At 46.0% G+C, this 25,611-nt stretch overlaps 1 protein-coding gene across 2 annotated transcripts in view; it reads right to left on the reverse strand.

Annotated features, from left to right (window-relative positions):
* LOC140718286 (uncharacterized) overlaps nt 1–25,611 on the reverse strand; it is a 135,872-nt gene that overhangs the window by 87,334 nt on the left and 22,927 nt on the right. For both annotated transcript variants that reach the window (XM_073031820.1, XM_073031819.1), the window contains exons 4-5: nt 3,591–3,782; nt 2,474–2,557 (exon numbers count right to left, since the gene is read on the reverse strand). In XM_073031820.1, the coding sequence (XP_072887921.1) occupies nt 2,474–2,557; nt 3,591–3,782 (276 nt within the window). The remainder of the gene's footprint in view (nt 1–2,473; nt 2,558–3,590; nt 3,783–25,611) is intronic.

Here is a 25,611-nt window from a genome sequence, read left to right on the forward strand (position 1 = left end):
GGAAGCACCACAGCCCTCCATCATTACCAGCTTGTTGGGGTGAGATCCAGTCCTGTCACTGGATCGTGGCCATGCTCCATTGTCCTCGACCTCTTCAGCAAAGTTACTGACCAGACACACCTCACTCTGACTCTACCAGCACCCTGCCACTCCACACAGTCCCCCCATCCGACAAGTGCCGAGAGACCTGGAGATACCTCAGAAAGAACTCCAGTGCTAACCAGTAATTCTCTCGTTCCATTGGTCAGTTCCAGCAGACACAAGATTAACTTTCAGTTTCCCCATAAAAGGGACAGATCATGTTTAGAGATCCAACATTCCAGTTCTTAGGCAGGTATACACCCTCCTCACTAGGATGTCTAATTTTTATAAAGTTAAAGTCTGACCCGAGCCTTTTAGGCTCATCGGGCCGGTGCTTACGCTGGTTTCTGTGGCGTGAAGCGACTGAGAGTACGAGGCTCCCCCCCCCCCGGATAGGGCGCCAGTCTATTGCGAGGATAACCCCCGGCATTTTGCCGGTACCCATTTTCAGCTGGGTGGACTGCAGCAGTGTGTGCCTCGCTCAAGGACACAACACACTGCCTCGGCTGAGGTTCGAACTCACGACCTTCAGATCACTAGTCCAAAGCCTTAACCACTTGGCCACGCACCACACTCTAACTTTTATAACACAAGTTTTTTTTTTAAATTTGAAAGAGAAATGATATACTATTCACTTTGGTAGAAGGAATAAAGGAATAGTCTATTTTCAAAACGGGGAGAAAATTCAAAGATCAGAGGTGCCACAGGCGGCTGTGGAGGCCAAGTCATTGGCTATATTTAAAAGCAGAGGTTGATAGGTTCTTGATTAGTAAGGGCGTTAAAGGGTATGGAGGGGAAGGGAGGAGAATGGGATTGAGAGGGATAATAAACCATTCATGGTTGAATGGTGGAACAGACTCTTTGGGCCAAATAGTCTAATTCTCTTGCATATTTTCCTCACCATATACTTCTGAGGTGGGGTGGCCTTCACTAACCATGGAATTGAGTTTAGGAACCGAGAGGTAATGTTGCAGCTACATAGGACCCTGGTCAGACCCCACTTGGAGTACTGTGCTCAGTTCTGGTCGCCTCACTACAGGAAGGATGTGGAAGCCAAAGAATGGGTGCAGAGGAGATTTACAAGGACGTTGCCTGGATCGGGGAGCATGCCTTATGAGAATAGGTTGAGTGAACTCGGCCTTTTCTCCTTGGAGTGAAGGAGGATGAGAGGTGACCTGATAGAGGTGTATAAGATGATGAGAGGCATTGATCGTGTGGATAGTCAGAGGCTTTTTCCCAGGGCTGAAATGGCTAACATGAGAAAGCACAATTCTAAGGTGCTTGGAACTGGGTACAGAGGAGAGATCAGGGGTAATTTTTTTTATGCATAGAGTGGTGAGGGCGTGGAATGGGCTGCCAGTGATGGTGGTGTAGGTGGATACGATAGAGTCTTTTAAGAGACTCCTGGATAGGTACATGGTGCTTAGAAAAATAGAGGGCTATGAGTGACCCTAGGTAATTTCTAAAGTAAGTACATGTTTGGCACAGAATTGTGGGCTGAAGGGCCTGTATTGTGCTGTAGGTTTTCTATGTTTCGATATCATCATGATCTCAGCTTTTCCCAATGAGTTTCACTGCCAATTAAGTGGTTTTTTTTAGAAGTGGATGTATTCTTGTATTATGGAAAACACAACAGTCATTTTGAAGGGCGGCATGGTAGTGTAGTGGTTAGCACAACACCTTACAGTACCAGCAAACCTGTGTTCAAATTCTCCACCCTGCCTGTAAAGGGTTTTTTATGTTTTCCGGTAAATGTGTGGGTTTCCACTGGGTGCTCTAGTTTCCTTCCACATTCCAAAGACCTACCGATTGGTAGGCTAATTTTCCACTGCAAATTGTCCCGCCATTAGGCTAGATTTAAAAATTGGGGCATTGTTAGGTGGCATGACTCGAAAGGCCAGAAGCTACGTCAATAAGTTAAATAAATCCAGTAAGTTTCCAGAACCAGAAATGAGAGCATCTTGAACGCCTTGATTAAGAAACAAATATTACCAAGAAAACTGGGGGAAGTTTCTTTGTTCTTCAAATGAATTCCATTATGGTCATCGTAAGGTGGCAGTGGGACTTGGTATAACATTACTTTGGAAAAACAGCATACCTGATGCATAAAAAAACATTCCATCTTCTTGAAGAAGCAATGAAAGTCAAATGTTTTTTTTTATAAAACAGAAACAGGATAGACAGCGTACAGAGTAATGGAGATAATTTCAATGTCAATGGATCCCATCACCATGGTAACTGCCCAGCTGCTTGAAACAGGCCCATTTCATGTTGATAACGATTTGAAATTATACATGAAGACTGGAGCCCGTGCGTGTTATCAGGGAACAAGAATTAAGCAGCAAGGTGAAAAGGAACAGATGGCTCTCTGGTGACTCATGGCTGCACCTACCGACAGGCGATGCTGCTCCAGTTCCGTGGCCTTCTCAAGCAGCTGCTGCTCCACGTCGCCACATTTCTTCTTGTACTGAAGGACCTGCCAGTTAAAGCGACAGTCAGAGTCACTACAGACCGGTACAGTCCTCAGCCCCCGCCCCTTGTTGCAACTCTTCGAGCATTGCTGCATTCCGTAATGCGCAGCAACGTCCCAGAGAGTACCGCAGCCAACCCCACCCCTCACGATGGAGACGACAGGTTTCAATCGGCAAATCTAAGCCCATCCGTCCTGAAAGACTGTGTAATCATGCCTATCACTCCTTCCTAAAGCTTCCAGAGACTTCTGCTTTCATAACGTGCAGGTCCACTTGACATGCGAAGAGCATCCTATCATTTTACCGTTGCCCTCCACCGGAAATTGTTCACTGTCTTGGTGCTCTTTCCAACTCTTAAGACTCATAATGTTTCATCAAAGTTATACTCATGTCAAATCATTGAAAACTGCATCAACCCTTTCCTGTGCCATCCTCTGCAGTTATCTTCAGGATTAGATAAACAAACAGTTAGATGGATATATAATTAGATAAATTGATAGATTATATATTGAGATAGACAATAAATAGATTTTGATAAGTATATGGATAAGCAATCAGATCAGATGGATGATTGGGGAATAATTAGATCAGTGAAATGAGCTGCCAGATGAAGTGGTAAATGCGGGCTCACTTTTAACATTTAAGAATGACTTGGACAGGTACATGGATGAGAGGGGTTTGGAGGGATATGGTCCAGGTGCAGGTCAGTGGGACTAGGCAGAAAAATGGTTCGGCACAGCCAAGAAGGGCCAGAAGGCCTGTTTCTGTGCTGTAATGTTCTATGGTTCTAGTAATTAGATAAATATAGTAATAATAAATTAGAAATACAGTTAGATATAGACAGATAAATGGATATAGGTAGGTAGATAGATAATCGATTGGATAGTGACTAGATATTAGATGAGAAATATTGATGAAGTTAAGTAGATGATATAGACTGCAGATGGAAGTGGATGATGAGATAGACTCATAGACAGAACAATGTAATCACTTCCGGGCAGTCAGATATACAAATCCCCTCACAGCACAGTTGGTTACCTTGGACTGAAGTTTCTGGACGAGTTGGGCCTGTCGCTGTTGGCCTTCCTGGTAGGCCTGGAGCTTGCGCTTGTAGGAAGCCTGCTCCTCCTCCAGCCGCCGACGCAGCTCGATGTTCTGCTGTGCCAGGCTTTTGCTCTCCAGGCACTCGCGCTCCCTGTCTCCGGTCTCCAGCCTCAGGGCCTGCTCCAGCTGTCGAGACGTGGATGAAATCAAAGCAGATCGAGAGAATCCGAGCCAGCTCCAGCTCCCCGCGGACGGAACTAGAAACAACATTGCTTCTGGCTCTGTCCCCTTCCTTGCGTCTGAAACAACATGGGCCCTTCAAGCTGCCATTTTCTAGCTAACCTACTTGAGGGACTAGGCCTGCTGGGGATACAGTCCACACACCCACAAGGACTCAATTCAGACATCTCTTGTCCCTCCAGCAGTCCCTTTATCAACTGACTCGCTGAGGGAACGACATGAGAGGAGGTGATGAGAGGGAGCTAAATAACAAAGGGTTAACGACGTGTAGATATGTCTCCTGTAACGGAGAAAACGCCACATTCCACAAGAGGGGCTTTGGGCTTCGATGTTTCTATCATTCATTCGATGGGGTTACTTGTTTCATGGATGTCTGTGAACAGTACGAATGTCAGGATGTGTTCTGAATACATTCTCTGATATCAAAATCAACCTTCGAGATTTATTTTTTTTAGAAAGGATAGAAAAGTTAGTGACCAGTTAGAAAAGAATGAATGTGGAGGAGCCAACTGCCACCCCACAGCTTGTAGAGTGTGGTGGGAGCTACCCTGGGAGGAGGACAGCAGCACGGGGCTGCAACCTCTCCAGTTTCTGCCGGGGTGCTTTTGCCCCGTTGATGAGCTACCACAGGGTAGAAATTCTCTTTTATTGAGAGGCAGACCAGCTCACTGACAGCACCCGTTTCAAAGCAGCTCTGTTATCACAACTTGGCAGTGAAGTGATTGCTCCTGCAGGCCCACATCCCTTCCAACAAGTGGTAATGTTTAGAACGTGAGGCATGTTCTAACCTCCTAAATCCTGCTTACTTCAGGCGTAACATTCTGCCTTTCCCCCTCTAGTCTTGTCAAAACCACAATTCCATTATGAAAATAGAGAATTTTCATCATTTAGTCATGTGCGCCATTAATTCTGTTGTTTCTCTTTACCTTTTCCAAAGGTGGATGATTCCACTATCACAGTAATACAATATTATAGAACATCATGATACATACTATGTACAACTTCAAATTGTAATACAGTCATCATTGTCCAAAATGCACTCGAGTCCCTGAGGTGCCCACTGGTCCCAGATACCCCCTATTGTAGACGTAGGTACTGCGGGTTCCTTCTCCAGGGACACCCGGGCACAGATGTATCCTTCAGCTGGCAGAACCCTTGACTGCCCACCGCCCAGACCCACAAATGGCCATCTCAGCCATGCCCAGGAGTAGGCTGGCCAGGCGGTACCCTGTGACCAACAACCGCCCCACCAGCACCAGGCCATCCATCTTGTCAGAGTACTATGACAAATTTATGTTGATTTTCATCCTCTGGTTCCTCTGCCACCAATTATTCTGCTGAAGACACTTTCGGCCAAAGGGTTCAATGCCAATGAGGTGGCACACAGCTGTACCTGAACTAACTGGCCATTCTCCACAGGTAAGTCCACATAATGAGCATTGGCAGGATGTTTAACACCTTGTTTGAGAATCAAACTCCTTAACCCTTCCATCCCTCCTCATAACTAGGGTTTGAACCCTAGAACCCCCCGACACGCCACACTACGAGGGCACCTTCACCAGACAGATGCCATTGGTTCTTTACAATGGCTTACCACCAGTGGTAATTACTAATGGGCAAGAAATGCCAGCCTTACCAGTGGCACCCACATCTGTAAACGCTTGGTTACGCAAAAGGAGTTGGCATTGTCCTTGGTACTTTTTGTCTCTGATTCTACCTCACCCCCATCAACATCAGAACTCCCAGTATCACTTCGTCACCCCAGGACAAACCAAATTCTCACCGGCATAAATCACAGGCTCCAGTGTATGGATAATTCCACCAGCCACTCCCTTTCTAGCTCTGACTGCCACTTCCTTAACACCTCCGTCATCACCAGCTTCCCGTAACATTTTTTAATAGCCAGAATTCAAAGACTTTGTGGACCATTCTATCCACAGTCTTGCCCGTCCTATGTCCACAACCTTCTCCAAGCCCACAAGCTGGTGTTTGACTTCCATCGGGCCACCTCTGGTTTCCTTTTTCTTCTTCCACTCTGACTGAAGATTTGTCTCTGGTATTCAAGTCCTTAGACCTCTTGCTCCTCTTTCAAGCCTCCAGAAATCCCATCACGTGAATTGCCCCTTCAGTCACTTCCTCCATCTCTTCCTACAGTCTATTCCAGCCTCGGAGTTCAGGTGTTGTACTTTATAAGAAAGACTTCTAATCTTATCTTTCCCAGCCCTTCTTTACCCTGCATCCACACCAAGACCCTCCAGCACTGGCCTATTGTTAGTGAACAGGACTGAACAATTCAGTCTCCCCTCAGTAAGAAGGAGATATTGAGGCAATTGTGGCCTGCTAGCAACCAAAAAGATGACACTGTTAACTCCCAAACAAGACAGAGAGTACAGGTAAATAACTGTGCACTTGTCAGAAATTAAGATATATGAATCAATATAATTCAATAAAGATGGTTATAGTGACCAGGCTCACAGCACCGGCAACTTTCTCTCCAGTCACTCCCACCAGAATGTGAAAATGTGGAGTCAAGCTCCCGTAGCTGCCAATCTAACAACAGTACTTCTTCAGGAAGGACCACACAGTGGTTTATGAAGGCGTCCCATCACTTCTTTTTCAGCATCTCCTTCTCAGGAGAAGGGAGGGGGATTAAAGGAATCGCCAAAATAAGACAACTTGTGGGTGATGTCCCCATCCCATGAAAGAATTTTGAAGAAGCACCATCTGAACTGGAATAAAAACATTGCACACAAAAATCACCAGATTTGAACCGTCAGCAAATTTTACAGTAAATTCAGGAGCAGATGGGTAAGGGTAGGGTGGTTACAACATTGACTGCTCCGGTTCAGAACTGCCCACTGCCCGTTGGACTTTCCATTTGGATCCAGTCCCAAAGAATGAGACAGTAATGATTCCATATGAAATGGTTCCTACAGCCATAAGTCACACAGATATCACAAGTCAAGTGAAGATGACCACAAAGAACCTCCGAAAAACTGAAAAGCATCTGGGAAGGCTGAGGAATTATCTGAAACATCCTCTGAAAGAGAGTCCATGATTTCCATCAGAGTGAATCGGAACACAGATTGTATAAGACAAGCATCAAAGTGGAATTAAAATGGGATGCTAATTGATGACATATTAGAGGAATATGTTCTCTTCTCACTGCACCTATCGGGAATGAAGTACAGGAGCCTTAGGACGCACAGTACACGTTCAAGAACACATTACCACTCAACCATCAGGCTCCTGTGGATCACTTCACTCACCCCAACACTGAACTACAACCTATGGACTCACATTCAAGGCCTCTACAACTCAAGTTCTCAATATTTATTTACTTAATTATTATTATCTTGTTTTTCTTTTAGTATTTGCACAATTTTTTTTTTGTCTTTTGCACGTTGGCTGCTTCACAAACATGAGAAAATCTACAGGAGCTTGAAATCCGAGCAACACACATGAAATGCTGGAGGAACTCAGCAGGCCAGGCAGCATCAATGGAAAAGAGTAAACAGTTGACGTTTCAGGCAGAGACCCTTCATCAGGACTCACTAGTTGTTTGGTCTGTCTTTGTGTGTAGTTTTTCATTGTGTTTCATTGTATCTACTGTGAATGCCCACAAGAAAATGAATCTGAGGGTTCTCTATGGTAAAATACACTGTATGTACTTTGCTTCGAATATCACAATATTAAAGAACAAGTCAAAAAATGGAATTGGGCAGTGTAGGCAGCTACCATGACTGTTAAAGTGAGTTTTGGGTTTAGCACATTTACATTTGGCAAATGACTTTTGCTACCAGTCCTCACATCTGAAAATGTACTGTGGATTTAATTTGGAGTGCAGCTCTGAACAATCGGTTCCTAAAAGCTGTGAATCCCAGACTAGACAGGGCTGATTAAAATTCATTTGGATGCCCGCGGTGTGGATGCGAATCGGGAGGTGTGAAGTTTCTGTGTTGTAGTTTCAAAGAAAGCATTGTAGATACATTGTAAATATGGAATCGTCCTTTGATATTTGGCGCATAAAATACCGAGCCCCACGTTGGGCCAGACAGACCTTTCGACCAAAAGCATCTTGACGTGATGCCTGCTGTACCTTGTTGTGTCGAATAAAGAAGTTGCTTCGTATCTACCAGTACCTTCATTCATGCAACAATGACCACATTTGCTGTAACATTCTACAACTCCTGTTGGGGATTTATTCACGAAGCCAGGAAAACAATCCAGTACCATGGACAGCATTACACTGTGCAGTATCTCTGGTGGGAACACACTGCACCCATTCAAAATGTGCCACTCCCTCCACACTGTCAGCCTCACTGCCCCAGGGAGTGAATGAACCTGCTCAGTACTCCCAGCTCTGTTGCTGCAGGAGTGCGGTGGGGTAAGAAGGCAGCTGGAAATGTCCCCTTCCCACAGACACCTCCAGTCCTGCAGCAACTGGCAAACCTTTCCACATCTCTGCCACTGATCTCCCAATTGCTCATTCATATCCATGGGTTTGTACATCAGTCAGGCGTTCATAACCTGGGCAGGATATTTAGTGGGAGTAATAGATAAGTTTCTGCAGGAGATTAGCTCAGATAAGGGTGGAGTTGAGTAATGTTACAGGCACAAGAACAAGTCTTAGAGTTGGCGAGTGTCTGATCCAGACAATCGTCACAGAGAGAGAAAGAGTTGGTGGCTAAAGCACAGACGTTGAAAATAATAGCATCAGTTTACCCCTCATATTACTTACTTACTTTATTGTCACCAAACAATTGATACTAGAGCGTACTATCATCACAGCGATATTTGATTCTGCGCTTCGCGCTCCCTGAAGTACAAATCCAAGTAAATATCATAAAAAATTTAAATTATAAATCGTAATTAGAAAATAGAAAAGGGAAAGTAAGGTAGTGCAAGTCAGGTCCAGATATTTGGAAGGTACGGCCCAGATCCGGGTCAGGATCTGTTCAGCAGTCTTATCACAGTTGGAAAGAAACTGTTCCCAAATCTGGCCGTACGAATCTTCAAGCTCCCGGACCTTCTCCCAGAGGGAAGAGGGACACAAAGTGTGTTGGCTGGGTGGGTCGTGTCCTTGATTATCCTGGCAGCACTGCTCCGACAGCGTGCGGTGTAAAGTGAGTCCAAGGATGGAAGACTGGTTTGTATGATGTGCTGGGCTATGTTCACGATCTTCTGCAGCTTCTTCTGGTCTTGGACAGGACAATTTCCATACCAGGTTGTGATGCACCCTAGAAGAATGCTTTCTACGGTGCACCTATAAAAATTAGTGAGTGTTTTAGGGGACAGGTCAAATTTCTTCAGCTTTCTCAGGAAGTAAAGGTGCTGGTTATACTGAATGTTAATCAAAAGATGTTTAGAAAGAGTGAACAGGTCTAGAGGTGGTGGTGAGGTACAGCAGCCCGCCCATGGTAACTGGTGTTGTGTTTCTGGATGATGTCATAACACAAGAGAGACCACACGCGGATAAGTCGAGTAAACAAGGGGTAACAGATGGGACGTTCAAGGATAAACAGGGGATGAATAAAATGTAAATTAGCCTTTGAAAACTGAAATGATTGACAGGGATTGATCACTGCCTAAAATAAAACACTTTCAAGCCAGGCTTCAGAGGGAAAGAGTATTTAATGAGAAAAAAAGAGAAATGTAAAATAATTAAGAGTTAGCTTGTACTCCATTACGTGCTGACTATGTTACATATTTGAACGATTGCAGTCTTTCTCTCTGGGCAGGGAAGGCTAAAACTAGAGGAGACAGATTTAAAGTGAGAGGGAAAAGATTTAAAGAGGACTTTTCCCACACAGAGGGTGTTGGGTGAATGGCTGCCTCGGGAAGCTGAGGAGGTGGGTACAGTAATGACGTGTGAATAGGTTCGTGGATAGAAAATGCTTAAAGGGATGTGGGTGGAACATGGGTAGATGGGGCTATCTTGGGTTGGCATGGATGGATTAGGCTGATGGGCTCATTTCTGTACTACACAACTCTATGACTACCCCTATTACAGTCATATCATTCTATTACACCTTCATTATCAATAGATACCCCCGAATTTCAGATGTGCTCCCGCACTAAGCATGCTTATTCCATTTTTTAAGGTTTTCCATCCCATCAGCGGCCACACCAGTCTTTGTGCGTGCTCACTACCCTGCTACAATGACTCATGCCCTAAATACAAACAAACCTCTGCTGTTCCTGACGGACTCCTGCCGGCAAAAATAATCCCCCTTTATCTTTGCAACCATAAACTGAGGGTTTCCATGGCAACGCCCGGGATGGCATTCTCCATTTCAGTCCCGAAGAAGCCAATTACCTGCCCACTTAAGTCTCCTTTTCACACGTAGCCATGGGACCGATGAATGCTCGGTCTCGGGATGTGGCAGCAGATGCCTGGGGTGGTTCGCGGGATCCAGGCATATTGTGTTGTTACGGCATGGCTCTCCCGTGTTGAAAACACTCGTCTCCATGGTGACAGCTTGGGAAGTCGGCCACGCGTTGCTGCCCCTGATCCTGGCTGTAAGTAACTTAACGCTCTCAACTCCCCAGCTGCAGTCTGCTACCCCAAAGCCTTGCATCCTCCCTACTGGACAATAACATGCAGTTGCAGGAGTGGGACCATCCCTATCACTTGTCCCTGCAGGCGATGCTCATGTTGGGCGTCATCCAAACGGCCACTCCTCATCACCTGGGACTTAGTTTTCCAGGCCATTCCATCCATTTTCCATAATCAAGGCTCCAAGTTTTAAATTCCCGGGACTTAGCATATCAGGTGAGCTAGCACGTAGATGCGGTCTCGGAAAAAGCACACCGGGTTAGGGAGATCTGTCATGCTCGAAAGCATCCTGACTGGTTTGATATTCCGATTTCTAAGGTGCAGGAATGCGAGAAGCTGCAGAGAGTACTGTAGACATCACAGGCACTTCCTTCCCATCATCAAAAGTACGTTCGTGACGTGCTTCCTCAAGAAGGCAACATTTATCATCCGAGGTCCCTATCAGCACAGCCCTGCTGTCTTCTCAACACTACCGCTGGACAGAAGGTGCAGACGCCTGAAGTCCCACACCGCCAAGTTCTGGAGCAGCCAGTTGGTTCATAAACCAACTTACACAACCACTAACTCAAAGTCCTCTGACCACTCTAACCAGTATGCACTACAATGGACTTTGGTTTTTCTAACTGTTTTATTTCTGGTATAATTTGGAAAATTTTATGTTTAATTCAGGATTTTCTCATGAACGCTGTGTCTCTAATGCCTGTGATGTTGCTGGAAGTTAAGTTTTTCATTGCGCCCCAAGTGACAATAAACTTGTGTTGTTGTCCGTTCCTCAGTCACAGTTTACTTGTGCCCAAGGGGAGCGGCCTAGCTGCTCCCTGCCTCCAGACATCTGAGTCCGGGCAATGAAATGCGATGCCGAGTCTGGCGTCCAGAGAATCTCCACTCCATTAAGCACTGCTTTTAACTCCGCTGCCGGTGGATTAAGTGTAACTTTGTCTAAGAGTTTGGTGGCCAGAGAAGTTGACCAGCTGTACACAGATATTGATCCAATGGAAACTTCATGTATTTCTGATTCCCATCACTTGCATGTTTATGTACCAGTCATAATACATACTTCAGGTGCTGAAGTTCAAGGTACTTTGAACTTTGAACTTCGCACAGGGGCACACTCTGACAAATCCTCATCATATCCAGGGCAGTGATCGGGGAATAAAATGTGCCCACCCTTCCGTGGGTCGGTCCAGGAGAGAGAAGCCAATGAGCAAAACATCTATCTCTGTGTGTCACCAGCCTTTCGCCTGCTTTGGGTGCCACGATGAGGAGAGGGTTATTTGTTCGGCCACAGAAGGCACCGCTAAACCATCAGCCTTGGGAGATAGGGTTGTTCAAAGACTCTTGGAAAATATCACAGGAGGAGGCTTGAAAAAGCCACAAAGAATGAGTGTTTGAGTAATGACAGGGCCCCACAAACTGTATCCTGACCACGCAATGAGCTGGGGCGGCTGTTCTTCCATCGGAACTGAGCATTTGTCATCGTGCAACGGGAAGGACATTGGAAGGTCCCAATTCCAGCGACCAGTCGCCATAAGTGACCGATGGATCACCAAACCGGCACTAGGAAACCCCTTATCTAACGCGTAGACATAAACGTTAGGAGCAGGACTGCACTTGATAGGATATGGCTGACATGTTAAACTCAGCATTCCAGTTTACCTGCAGTAACCTTTGCTTATCAACAAGCTGACTACCTCTGCCTTAAAAATATCCAAAATATCTTGTTTCCATCGCCCGTTCTATTGCCGCAATATGGCAGCACGCGGAGCCACAGCGGCTACTCTGGCTCCGGCTCGTCCTAAAATTCTTAGACAGTGTTACAAAGTTTCTGGTCAGGAGTTTCAGTCGTCCAAAGCCCTGTGAATACGGTGCCACCAAACTCTTAGACAAAGTTACACTTAACCCACGGGCAGCGGAGTTAAAAGCGGTGCTTAATGGAGTGGAGATTCACTGGACGCCGGACTCGGTGGCAGGGGCCTCGCCTCATCAGCTCGGCCGAGGAAGCGGCGGGCGCAGGCGGTGCGAGAGGAAGCGGAAACATGGCGGCACCAGTCAGGCTGAGAACCAGCGTGATTAGACTGCCGACAGCATCACTTTCCCTGGCCAGCGTCCGCAGATAATAAAATGGGCTTACTGAGACCGAGAATGAATGCACAGAAAGAGATTAGAAACTACTGCATCCTGGTTTTCACTGAAACATGGTTAAACGGCATGCCTGACTGGATGCTTGAACTCGACTGTTCAGAGGAAGTGGAATCAGTGTTTATGTTCACAAAAGTTGGTACACAAACTCACCTGTATAATTAGCACTCACTGTTCTAGGGTAAATGAACATCTTATAATTACACGCCAGTACTGTTGTGATTATCACCGATGTCTACGTCCTCCCGAGCACAAACACCAAGGACGCACTGGAAGAGCTTTACAGTATCGTCAGCCCTTTGCAAAACAAACATCCAGACGATCTCTTCATGATCGCAGGAGACTTCAGTCACGTTAACCTGCAGGGCATTTTACCCAGATTCCGCAAACACATCACCGTGGCCACTGGGAGAAGAAGCGGACTGGACCATGTTTATACACACAGACAAGGTAGTTACAAGGCCATCCCGTGCCCCCATCTTGACCTCTCTGACCCATCTCAATAGTAACCCCAGCATACCGACTGCTGCTGAAGCCTGTTGAGAGGACGATCACTGCGTGGCCTAACGAGGCGGTCTCTGTGCTTCAGGACTGTTTTGTGTCTGGACTAACTGGCTCAAGGAGCCCGGCACAAACAGAGGAGGCAAAGACCTCGAGGAACGTGCCTCATCCGTCACCAGCTACGTCAGTGAGCGTGCGGATGATGTTGGCACATCAGGAACGGTCACCTCACAGGCCAACAAGAAGCCCAGGCCAAATGCAGAGCTGTGCCCTCTACTAAAAGCCCAGGACGCTGCCTTCAAGTCCATTGACAGAACAGGTCTCAGAGCAGCTGGAAGAAACCTTGTTTAAAGCACCAAGAGGGCAAAGACTGCCTACGCACAATAAAAATAAATCAGGAGCACCTGTCTGATAATAATCCCTGGTGTATGTTGGCTGGGAATCAAGGATATTACTGACTACACATGCAGAAACACCATTGACTGTACCAGTCCTGACGAAGGGTCTCGGCCCGAAACGTCGACAGTGCTTCTTCCTATAGACGCTGCCTGGCCTGCTGTGTTCCACCACATTTTGTGTGTGTTGTTTGAATTTCCAGCATCTGCAGATTTCCTCGTGTTGACTGTACCAGTGACGCCTCTCTCACTGATGTTCTGAACAATTTTTATACACGCTTCGAGGCATGCAACACGATGCCGGCCACAAAATCTACCCCGCGCCCCCCACAGGTGAGCAGCCACTGTCTGAAACAGCAGCAGACGTGAGAAGGACTCTGTAGAGAGTCAAGACCAGTAAGGCAGCTGGGCCAGACTGAGTTCTCAGGGAGTGAGCGCACTAGCTCACCGATGTTGTCATCCAGGCTGCTGCCCCCACGTGCTTCAAATCAGCCACCATCGTCCCTGCACCAAAGAACCCTTCACCTTCAGAGCTGAACGGCGACTACCCGGTGACACTGACACGAATCATCGTGCAGCGCTTTGAGCAGTGATAACGGCACAATCGAAAACTCCACTCCTGTCACCCTGCATGCTCACCAATATGCTTACCAACGGGAACGCTCTACGATAGCATCTGTCATGCACCTGGCCCCGACACACTGAGAAAACAAGGACACTTATGTCAGACTGCTGCTTCTGGATTTCAGTTCCGCATCCAACACTATTCAGACCTTGGTGAACAAACTCCTACTCCTTCGTCTAAATACACCACTGTGCAACTGGTGTTGGACTTCCTAATGAACATCGGATAGTCAGGATGCACAGCCGCTCCTCCCTCCCCAGGGCTGTGTGCTGAGCCCCCTGCCTGCTATACACTCTGCTCACACGTGACTGCATGGCCAAACACCCGGGTAATCACATCATCGAGTTCGCCGATGACACAACAGTGGTGGGGTTCAACGCCAACAACAATGAGACGGCCGACAGAGAGGAGGTGGAAGAGCTCGAGGCCTGGTGCCAGGCAAATGGCCTCTTCTTCAATGTCGACAAGACTAAGGAGGTGGTTATCGACTTGAAGCGAACCCACACCCGCTCACATCCCCTTCACACCAGCGGCATAGCAGTGGAAACCGCGGGCAGTTTCAAACTCCTGGGAGAGCACATTTCACACAACCTCTCACGGTCCCAGAACACATCCGACACAATCAGGAATGCTCGCGAAAGCCTCCGCCTTCTGCGGACGCTGAAGAGAGCTGGTCTCTGCATATCCACGCTCGCGTCATTATACAGGCGCAGAGAGCACGCTAACAAGGGGCATCACTGCACGGTACAGAAACTGCACTGCAGCCGACAGCAAAACTCTACAGCGGGTGGTCAAAGCTGCCCAATGCATCACGGACACCAGCTCTCCTGCCAGCAAGAACATATATATAGAAAAGGGCCAGTAACATCATGAAGGATCCCACCCGCCCTGCTCATGGACTGTGTGTCCCACTCCCATCGGGGAGGAGGCTTCATGGAAGCCACGCCAGGACCACCAGACTCAAAAACAGTTACTCCCCCCAAGCAGTGAGGCTGATCTACACCTCCACCCACTAACCCACCCCTCCACCATTACTTTATCATTTCCAGTCAGTCACTTTACATACAGACATTCCTCTGCCTAGCATCACTTCATGGACATACAATCAATCAAAGCATACAAGATATCTTATACATTCATATTTACTGTTTTATTTATTATTATTATTGTGTTCTTTACTTTTTGTGTGTTTTTTGTGCCGCGCCGGATCCAGAGTAACAATTATTTTGTTCTCTTTTACACTTGTGTACTGGAAATGATATCAAACAACAATCTTGAATCTGGAAGAAAGGAGTTTCAAAGATGCACAACTTTCTGCGAGAGAAAAACAAATTACTGCACGTCTGTCTGACGTGGGCCGCCCCTCATTTTCAGACAGTGACCCTCAGTTCGAGATTCTCTCACAAGACGAAAGAACCTCTCCAAATCAAGACTCCTCGTTTGCTTTAATCGAGTCTCCTCTCACCCTCATGAGATGCAGTGGACACAAGCCCGGCCCATCCGACCTTTCCTCTTTAGATCACCTGACCATTTCGGGAGTAGAGGCACGTCTCTTAACACTTTTTAAAACCATGCCTTCCGGCAAGGATCACGGGATGTCAATCGGAAGCAGGAATCCTGGCTGGTTAACACCAATCACCCCATCACCATTGATGCACCATCAATAACTCACGCTGAGACTTAGGAAGTGAGATAGCGGCTTTTATTGACTGGAAGAATAAACAGCACTACATCCTGGGGAAAATGAGGGAGAGCAGCAGCCCACAGTCGCCTTTATACAGGGGTCTGTGGGAGGACCCACAGGAGCAGTCAGCAGGGTCTGTGGGAGGAGCCACAGGAGCAGTCAGACAGGTATATCTAGTTCACCACAACCATCACCTCCCCGACAACACGCAGCCTGAGGGAACTGAGGCTCACCGTGTCAAATACACCCCAGCAGAGATCACCTCCCACAGCTCTGTGTAATTCAGACATCGAACCATCAGGGGCAATATTCACTCAAGGTGCCTGTGATGGGTAGCACTCTCCTCAAATTGAGGATCTGAGCACAAGATCCAGGCTGAAAGAGCAATGCAATACCATAGAGGCGTAACATCACTGAAGGTATCTTTTAATGGTAAACCAAAATAAATGTAAAACACTGTGGCTACCAGAGCAGGTCAAAGGCTAGGAATCCTGCAGCGTGTAACTCATCTCCTGACTCCCCAAAGCCTGTCTATCATCTACAAGGCTCAGGTCAGGAGTGAAATGGAATACTCACCACTCGCCTGGATGAGTGCAGCTCCATCAACACTCAAGACACTTGACACCATCCAGTACAAGGCAGCCCACTTGATTGGTGCCCCTTCCACAAGCACCCAATCCCCCCCACCATTGAACAGCTGCAGCAGTGTGTACTATCTACAAGATGCAATGCAATGACACACCACAGTTCCTAAGGCAGCTCCTTCCAGACCCACGACCACTACCATTCTAGAGGGACGAGGTCAGCGATATCTGGGAACACCACCTCTTGGAAATCCCCCTCCAAGTCACTCACCATCCTGACTTGGAAACGTATCGCCGTTCCTTCATTGTCTCTGGGTCAAAATCATTGAATTCCTTCCCTAACAGCACTGTGTGTGTAACTACACCTCAGGGACTGCAGTGGTTCAAGAAGGCAGCGCATCACCACCTTCTCAAGGGCAACTAGGGATGGGCAATAAATGATGGCTTAGCTGGAGATGCCCACAGCCCGTAAATGAAAAAAATTGTAAAATAAACCTGGCACTATTTTAAAGAAACCTGGGGTGTTTCCACTTCATCATTGAGTGTCATTCAAAATAACTGAGGCAGGTTAGAAATTAATTGACAGATCAACAGCTCTAACGCACAGAGTAGTAACAGCATCTGTGTGCTCCCTACCAGTACTTTACTAAAATTGCATTTCAGGCACAGAGGAGAAAACACAGATGCTGCTACCTAGTGCACTATCTTTTCTAACTGGTAATAAATGTCTAGGTACTTGCCGGCTTCTTGTCACATTGTGACTTGTGAGATTGGCCAGCTGCTGTCTGCTTGGTTTCCTTCATTACAATGGCGACAGTATTCGTGATGCACTTAATTGCTTTGGGATCGTGAAAAGTGTAACCTAATCCTTGCTTTATTTATGTTCATTTAAGCATCTGCCAGCTAGACAAGTCCAGCCTAAATAAGGTTAGTTTCAAATTCTAGTATCCCACACTGTCTTTTAAGTCACCCTCTCCAGCTAAAAGTACTAAAGGCCTTGTTGTTATTTTGTTTCCCTTACCCAGTGGGTTCAGTTCGTTAAAATTACTTTAATTTAGAAATTTCCATATTAATAGAACTCTGCTGTTCACTGGAACATTGGTGGCCTCCTTGAGTGTTTGTGGCCATGGTAACCAAGGGGAGAATTGTTCTTGTTAATGCGGTAGGCCAAATTAATTTTGTTAAGAGCCTTCTCTGAGCAGAAACCCTACGGCTACCTTTAGAGGTTTCTAAAAAAAAACGTTTAGCTCCATTTTCTTCCTTCTCTGATCAAGGCGGCAGTCATAGGGTTCCAGCCATGAGGCCACTCCTTATACTTAATTCTCAACCATGAGTGCAGATGGGATAATTAAATCCTGACAGGCATGCTCCACTCCTACAAAGTAACGTTAGGGCCTTGGGAACTGCAACTCAACTGTGCAAGAAGGCAGGGAGGCTCCTTTCAAATGGGGGCTGGATCCTGGCTGATTACCTCTCTCGACGCACTGGAGCAAGGGAACCTCTGCCACAAGGTATGGTTACGGCAGAGGCCAATGAACTGATTCAGGGAGATCATATACATTAGCTCTGCTGCCTCACAGATACAGCAAACAGATTCAATCCTGACTCCACAACGTCCCTGGGGAAAACTCTCCCGTCATAATTTTAAAAGCCTCTGTTAGGTCACCAGTCAACCTCTTGGCTTCCAGTGGCAATAAACCCTTTTGAACCCATCTTAAAGAGGTCGCAATAGGGGAGAAAGTAATGGCAGACAAACTCAATGAGTATTGAGTTCTTCATGAGCAGTCTGCCAGAAATTCAAGAATGTTAGGGGGCAGAAGTGAGTGTAGTTGCTACTGAACCACTGAAGTCAGGCTAACTGGCCTATAATTTTCCTCCTTCCTTTCTGAAAGAGTGAAGTGACAGTTACAATATTCTCGTCTACCGGAACCATTCAAGAATCTAACGATTCTTGAAAGATCATTACTAATGCCTCCACCATCCATCTTTGAGGAAATAACAGAGAGGATAGACAAAGGAGGATCGGGGATATTCTTTCCTTGGATTTTCAAAGGGCCTTTGACACGGTGTCACATAGGACGCTGCTTAACAAGATTAGAGCCAATGGTAAAACAGGAAAGATACCAGCCTGGATAGCAGACTGGCAGAAGACAAAGACTGGGAATATAAAGGGGGCCTTTTCTGGTTGGCTACTTGTAACGAGTGGTGTTCTGCAGGGGTCCACATTGGCACTGCTTCTTTTCACATTGTATGTCAATGACTTGGATGACAGAATTGATGGCTTTATGGCCAAGTTTGAGAATGATATGAAGGTAGATGGAGAGGCAGGTAGTGCTGAGGAAGCAGAGAGTTCGCAGAAGGATTTAGACAGATTGGGAGAATGGGAAAAGAAGTGGCAGATGGAATATAGTGTAGGGAAGTGTATGTTCATGCACTTTGGTAGAAGGAATAAAGGTGTAGTAGACTATCCTCTAAATGGGGAGAAAACTGAGAAATCAGAAAGGGACTTGCGAGTTCTTGTGCAAGATTCCCTGAAGGTTAACTTGCAGATTAAGTCAGTGGTAAGTAAGGAAAATGTACTCATTTGGAGAGGACTAGAATGTAAAAGCAAAGATGCAGTGCTGAGGCTTCACAAGGCATTGGTCAGACCACATCTGGATTACTGAGAGGGATTATGGGCCCCTTATCTAAGAAAGGATGTGCTGACATTGGAGAGGGTCCAGAAGAGGTTCATGAGAATGATCCCAGGAATGAAATGGTTAACGTATAAGGAGCGTTTGATGACTCTGGAGGTTAGAAGAATAAAGGCAGATCTCATTGAACCTATCGAATATTTAAAGGCCTGATTAGAGCGGACGTGGAGAGCCTAGGACCGGAGGGCACAGCCTCAGTAGGACATTGCTTTAAAACAGAGACAAGGAGGAATTTATTTAGCCAGATGGAGGTGAATCTGTGGAATTCATTGCCACAGACAAGGAGGCCAAGTCATTGGCTATATTTAAAGCAGAGCTTGATAGGTTCTTGATTACTAAGGGTGTCAAAGGTTATGGAGAGAACGCAGGAGAATGGGGTTGAGAGGGACCATGACAAACGGCCTAATTCTGCTCCTTAGTCTTACGGTATCATCCAATGTCTCCTTCTAACTGCGGACTTGTCTGTGTGGGGTTTGCCCATCTCTCCTGTGACTGCTTGTGTCCTCTCCATGTGCTTCAATTTCCTCCTACATCCCAAAGTCCTGCAGCTTAGTAGAGTAGGTTAGTAGGTTACTAGTGAGTGGTAGAATCTGAGGGGAGGGGAGGGGAGGGGATGGGAAAGTGTTGCAGAAAGCAGCTTGGCCATGGAGAGTTCCAAAATGACACTCAAAGCCCCATGGTGTTTGGTTTTGGGGGAGGGATAGAAATGGTAGTGGTTGGCCCTGTGACACAATACAGTGGTTTGGAATGCATTGTCTGGTATCACAATTCATCGCTTGATTACTTCCAGTAAGGCAGCTCTAAACCTGGGGCCAATCTAGGGCGTGTACAGACGTGTTAGTGAGCTACTCGATTGCAAAGGCATGCCCAGGCAAGCTCCTTGCCCCTGGGTTGGTGCCGCCAACATTTTCCTTGTTTCTGGTGCTTTAGCGCATTCCTGATGGGAGATAAACCCATGGCAGCAAACTGTGCTAAACTTCCAGTCCTAGAGTGTGCTTGTACTAAATCTGGGGCCATCCCCTGGGTAGCAGGCATTCACTCCTCTCAGACGTAACCGGAGCACGTGGAGAGCAGATTCAGACAGCTGCGTCAGAGATTGGAACCTCATTAAAGTCTAGGGGAAGGAGCAATTGCCTCCTGCAGCATCAGGACATCCTAAAGCACTTTCCAACTAATGAGACGTGCATTGAAAAGACAAATATGAGGACACATCTGCAGACGCTGGAAATCCAGGCAACACACACAGAATGCTGGGGGATCCCTGCAGGCCAGGCAGCATCGATGGAAAAGAGTCAACAGCCGATGTTTTTGGGCCGAGGCCCTTCTTCAGGATTGGAAAAGAGGGGGAGAAGTCAGAGTAATAAGATGGGAGGGGGGAGGAAGTACAAGGTGATAAGTGAAACTGGGAGAGTGGGAGGGGTAGCCTCCAACCTGATGGTATGAATGTCGATTTCTCGAAGTTCTGGTAATTGCCCCCCCCCCCCTCACCATTCCTGTTTCCTGTTTCTCTCACCTTATCTCTTTACCGGCCCATTCCCCCCCCCACCCCCGGTGCTTCTCCCCCTTTCCCTTTCCTCCATGCTCTTCTCTCCTCTCTTGTCAGATTCCCGCTTCTCCGGTCCTTTATCTCTTTCACAAATCAACTTCCCAGCTCTTTACTTCACCCCCTTCCCCGAAGTAGGGTCTCAGTCCGCAATGTCGACGTTGTTCACTCTTTTCCACAGGTGCTGCCTGACCTGCTGAGTTCCTCCAGCATGAGGTGTGGGTTACATTGAAATGAACTCACCATTGCAGTGCCGCAAAATACCCCAATCATTTTACCCACAGCAAGGTTCACAAACCCTCCGTCTTCTAAGATCTTCCGACATCTCCCGCACACTCACCATCAGCACAGACACACTGCGGGGCGGTGAGCTTAGCTCCCTGCTCGACTCACTTTACACTCATGACGGTGTAGCTAAGTACAGCTCCAACACCGTATTCAAGTCTGCCGATGCCATCACAGTCGTTGGCCGAATCAAAGGTGGTGATGAATCCACATAGAGGAGGGAGACTGATAATCTGGCTGAATGGTGCCACAACAACGACCTCTCACTCAACGTTAGCAGAACCAAAGAGCTGATTATCGACTTCAGGGGAAGAAGCTGGAGGTCTCATTAGAGGGAACAGAGATAGAGTAGGTCAGTAGCTTTAAATTCTTTGGCATTAACATATCTGAGGATCTGTCCTGGAAACAGCAAATAAATGCTCAAAGCTCAAAGTAAATTTATTATCAAAGTACATATATGTCACCATAGGCAACCCTGAGATTCCTTTTCTTGCAGGCAGTCACAGTAAATACAAGAAACGCAATAGAACCGATGAAAGGCCGCGTCCAACCGGGCAGACAGCAACCAATGTACAAACAAAATTAAAAACCGTGCAAATGCAAGAGAGAGGAAAATAAAAAGAAATAGTAATAAATAAATAAGCAATAAATGTTGAGAACATAAAAAGTCAATGACAGTGGGTCCCTAGGTTACGAGAACTGTTCAGTGATGGAGCGAGTGAAGTTAACCCCTCTAGTTCAAGAACCTGATGATTGAGGGGTGGTAACTGTTCCTGAACCTGGTGGTGTGAGTCCTGAGGCTCCTGTACCTTCTTCTTGATGGCAGCAGTGAGAAGAGAGCGTGACTTGGGTGGTGGGGGTCCCTGATGATGGATGCTGCATTCCTATGACAGTGCTCTGTTTATATGTGCTCAACGAAGGGGAGGGCTTTACCTGTGATGAATTGGGCCACATCCACTACTTTTTGGAGGCTTTTCCGTACAAAGGCATTGGTGTTTCCACACCAGACTGTGATACAACCAGTCAATATACTCTCCACCACACATCTGCAGAAGCTTGTCGAAGTTTTAGATGACATGCTGAATATTTGCAAATTTCTAAGACAGTAGAGGCGCTGCCGTGCTTTCTTCGCAATTGCACTTACGTGCTGGGCCCAGGACAGATCCTGTGAAACGATAACACTGAGGGATTTAACGTTGCTGACCCTCTCCGCCTCAGTTCCTCGATGAGGACTGCCTCGTGCATGTCCGGTCCCCGACTCCTGAAGCTGAGCCGATAATCAAGGAGATGATTATTGAGTGAGAAGTTGTCGCACCACACGGTCACGACATTCAAATGACAATCAAACGTCATCACAAAGAAGGCACAAAGGCACCTCCACTTTCTCAGGAGTTTGCATAGAGTTGGCAGGTCATCAAAAACTGACACACTTCCATAGATGCAGAGCAATCTAACTGGTTGCATCATGGCCTGGTATGTAAACACCAACACCCAGCAATGGAACAGTCTACAGAAAGTGTTGGATACAGCCCAGTCCATTGTAACAAATTCAATATTTCAGTCATATTTGAGTAATTGTAAATATATAGTTTGAGTCAGCATTTTTTGTTGCTTACATTATTCTGGTTAAAGATGCCGCTACTGATGATCAGTGACAACTCGCTGGTGGTTCCCAAAGCAAGAAATACATCTAAGTACTTTATTAATAACACTTTTTCTGTAAATAATTACGGTGAATGATTGAGGGGAGCGAAGGTGTCTAATCGAGGGTCGAGGCATGTTTGGAGTGAGGCAGAGGCATATTCAAGATGGAGTCGGGGATTGTGAACTGGAGAAAAGTCAGAGTGGAGGAAATTTGGGGCCTGCCCGCTGAAATCGAGAGCAAGGCTTGATCATGTAAGCGCCAGGCCAATTTGGAAAGATCGGGTACAGGCCAAGACGTGGCGGCAGGGTCCAGGCCAAGAGCGTATCGACGTGGCAGAGCCCGGGTCTTAGAGCGAGGAACGACCCAATGTTTGGACAAGTTAAACGCTGGGTCAGGTGGACTGAAAAGGCTGGGTCTTGGTACCAGAGGCGAGTGTCAGCTGGTTCTGCTCACTGCTCTGTGACATTTGCTCTGCTCTGCACTAAACTGAGGCTGAGGCTGTGGGCCTGCTCCGGGCTCCATATGTTTTGCTCCACTGTGTGACGATAAATTGAGGCTGAGGCTGTGGGCCTGCTCCGGGCTCCATGATGTTTTGTTCCACTGTGTGATGATAAATTGAGGCTGAGGCTGTGGGCCTGCTCTGGGCTCCATGATGTTTTGCTCCACTGTGTGATGATAAATTGAGGCTGAGGCTGTGGGCCTGCTCTGGGCTTCGTATCTATGGACTCCCTTTTGTTAATGATGCTGTTTGCTTGTTTTTATTGATTGCTTGATTTATTTTTCTCTCTCTCTGTGCACGCTGGGGGTTTGTTGGAATATTTTTTTAATATGTTATTTTGGCTTTGAGGATGCCTGCAAGGAGGCAAATCTCAAGGTTGTATAATGTATACATACCTTTGATAATAAATGTACTTTTAACTTTGAATTGATTATGGTTTATATGTAAGAAATGTGTTAATTGCATGCATCATGACGCCACATCATATGTGAGTGTTTCGATAAAGAAAAACTAAATAGACAAGTTTTTCCAGCTCCTGTGTCTTTTTTCTTTCAATAGTTTTGGAGTTATAAATATTCAGAAGGGAAGATAAATGTTCAAATTGAAAAGAAAACTCAGCACGTTTCTTCAGATGCAGAGAAGGACAGTCCAGGTTTAAACAGAGTCAGTAAGTGGATAAAATTAACAAGCCACAAGTATGGCTATGGGTTCAGAAACAGTGAGCACTGAGTAATAATAATAATAACTAATAAAAAAATCCAAAATGGCTGGCTACATCAGAAAGATAGACAAGTTTGATTGCATAACGGATGACTGGATGATGTATACTGAATGAATTGAGCAGTATTTTAAAGCAAATGGAATAGCCAATAAGAAATGTGTACCAGTGTTGTTAAGATGGAAAAGCATACAATTTGCTTTAAAGTTTAACTGCTCCAACCAAACCAGCTGAAATGAGCTTTGCTGATAACATTTAGAACCAAAACCATTGTTGATTGCGGAACGCTTTAGGTTTCATAAGCAGAATCAAAGGGAAGGGAAGTCCATTTCAGCTTATGTGGCTGAATTGAAGAAATTCACAGAGATAGGCTTAATGATGCACTGAGAGATCATTTAGTTTGTGAAACCTTACAAGAAAGCATTCAAAAATGGTTCCTCATTGAAGCACAAAGAGCAGTTGAAATCACTATATCAACAGAAACAGCAGCTAGAGACGTAATTGAGTTGCAGGCAGGAATGAAAGTCAGTGTGAACAAAAATGCAACATCTAAACAGAAGCCAGTCTGGCCAAACAAACTGTGTTACCATTGTGACAGGGGCTCATATACAACAGACAATGCAGGTTTAAAGGTGAAACTTGCAGAAAATGCAGCAAAGTGGGACACACATAAAGAGCATGGTTGGCAGGCAAAAATAAATGGACTACACAGGGAAGAGAAAAAGATAAAAAGTTGCAGTTTCATAAACAGCACTAATCTTCATGCTGTGATGAAAATTCTGATTTGGAGGAGAGTGACACAGGACTATGTAGCCTTGAGATCTACAACGTGAAAACTAACAGAAGACAAGCAATAGGGCTTACAGCAGTGGATGGCAAATTAATCAAAATGGAATTGGACACTGGCTCGGCTCTATCAGTCATTCCACAAAGTGAGTTTGAATGGCACTTTAAAGATACTGAACTGATGCTGGCAGAGGCCCAATTAAGAACTTATACTGGAGAAAAGGTAACTCCTGTGGGAATGATATTCGAAACAGTGAAATACAACAACCACCAAGTCACACTGGTATCTGGTATGTGGTAAAGGCAAGAGGGCCAACATTGTGGGGCCATGAGTAGCCGAGACAATTACAACTTGATTGGAAATCCATCCCCCATTTACTTGCCACAACTTCTGTAACAGGGTCAATTGAAAGGTACTGGATGATACCACAGCATAGTTCAAGGATGGCATTGGAAAACTCAGGCATTACAAAAGTAAAATAGTGTTAAATAAAAATGCCACAGCCAAGTTTTACAAAACCTGCCCGGTTCCTTATACCATCCTTGATAAAAATGCCAATGGGACAATTTTAAATTGACTATGCTGCGGATGTCTGTATAGTGTACAGTGTATATCAGGTGACTTGAGTTGAGATGCATTCTATTTTGAGTCGGAGTTTATTGCTAAGCAGGGATAAGTGTAGTGTGTTTAATATTTCAGTAGTATTTAAGTAACATTGTAAATATACTGTTTGATTAAGAGTTCTTTGTTGTTTACATAATTCATTATGGGTTATATGTAAGAAAGAAAAATATGAGGGGAGATCGTTAAGTTCATGGCCTAAGGTAGGAGTCAATTTTATAAAACCTAGCACATTTATTTTTCAACACACTTAGTCCAGCGGTTCAACACAACACACTTAGTCCAGCGGTTGTGGAACATATGGATCTTGGGCCTCCAGAAAGTGTCCACAGCAGGGGTGATTGATAAGTTCGTGGCCTTAGGTAGACAGAGATGAGTTATTAACTTCAAACTCTCTGCATAATCACTTAAAGAGTTGAACTGCACATGCATGTAATAAGAGCTGTATAACTCATCTCCTTCTACCTTGGGCCATGAACATCGATCACCCATCTGTG

Source organism: Hemitrygon akajei, chromosome 29 (assembly GCF_048418815.1).
Source record: "Hemitrygon akajei chromosome 29, sHemAka1.3, whole genome shotgun sequence".
NCBI classification, from domain to species: Eukaryota; Metazoa; Chordata; class Chondrichthyes; order Myliobatiformes; family Dasyatidae; genus Hemitrygon; species Hemitrygon akajei.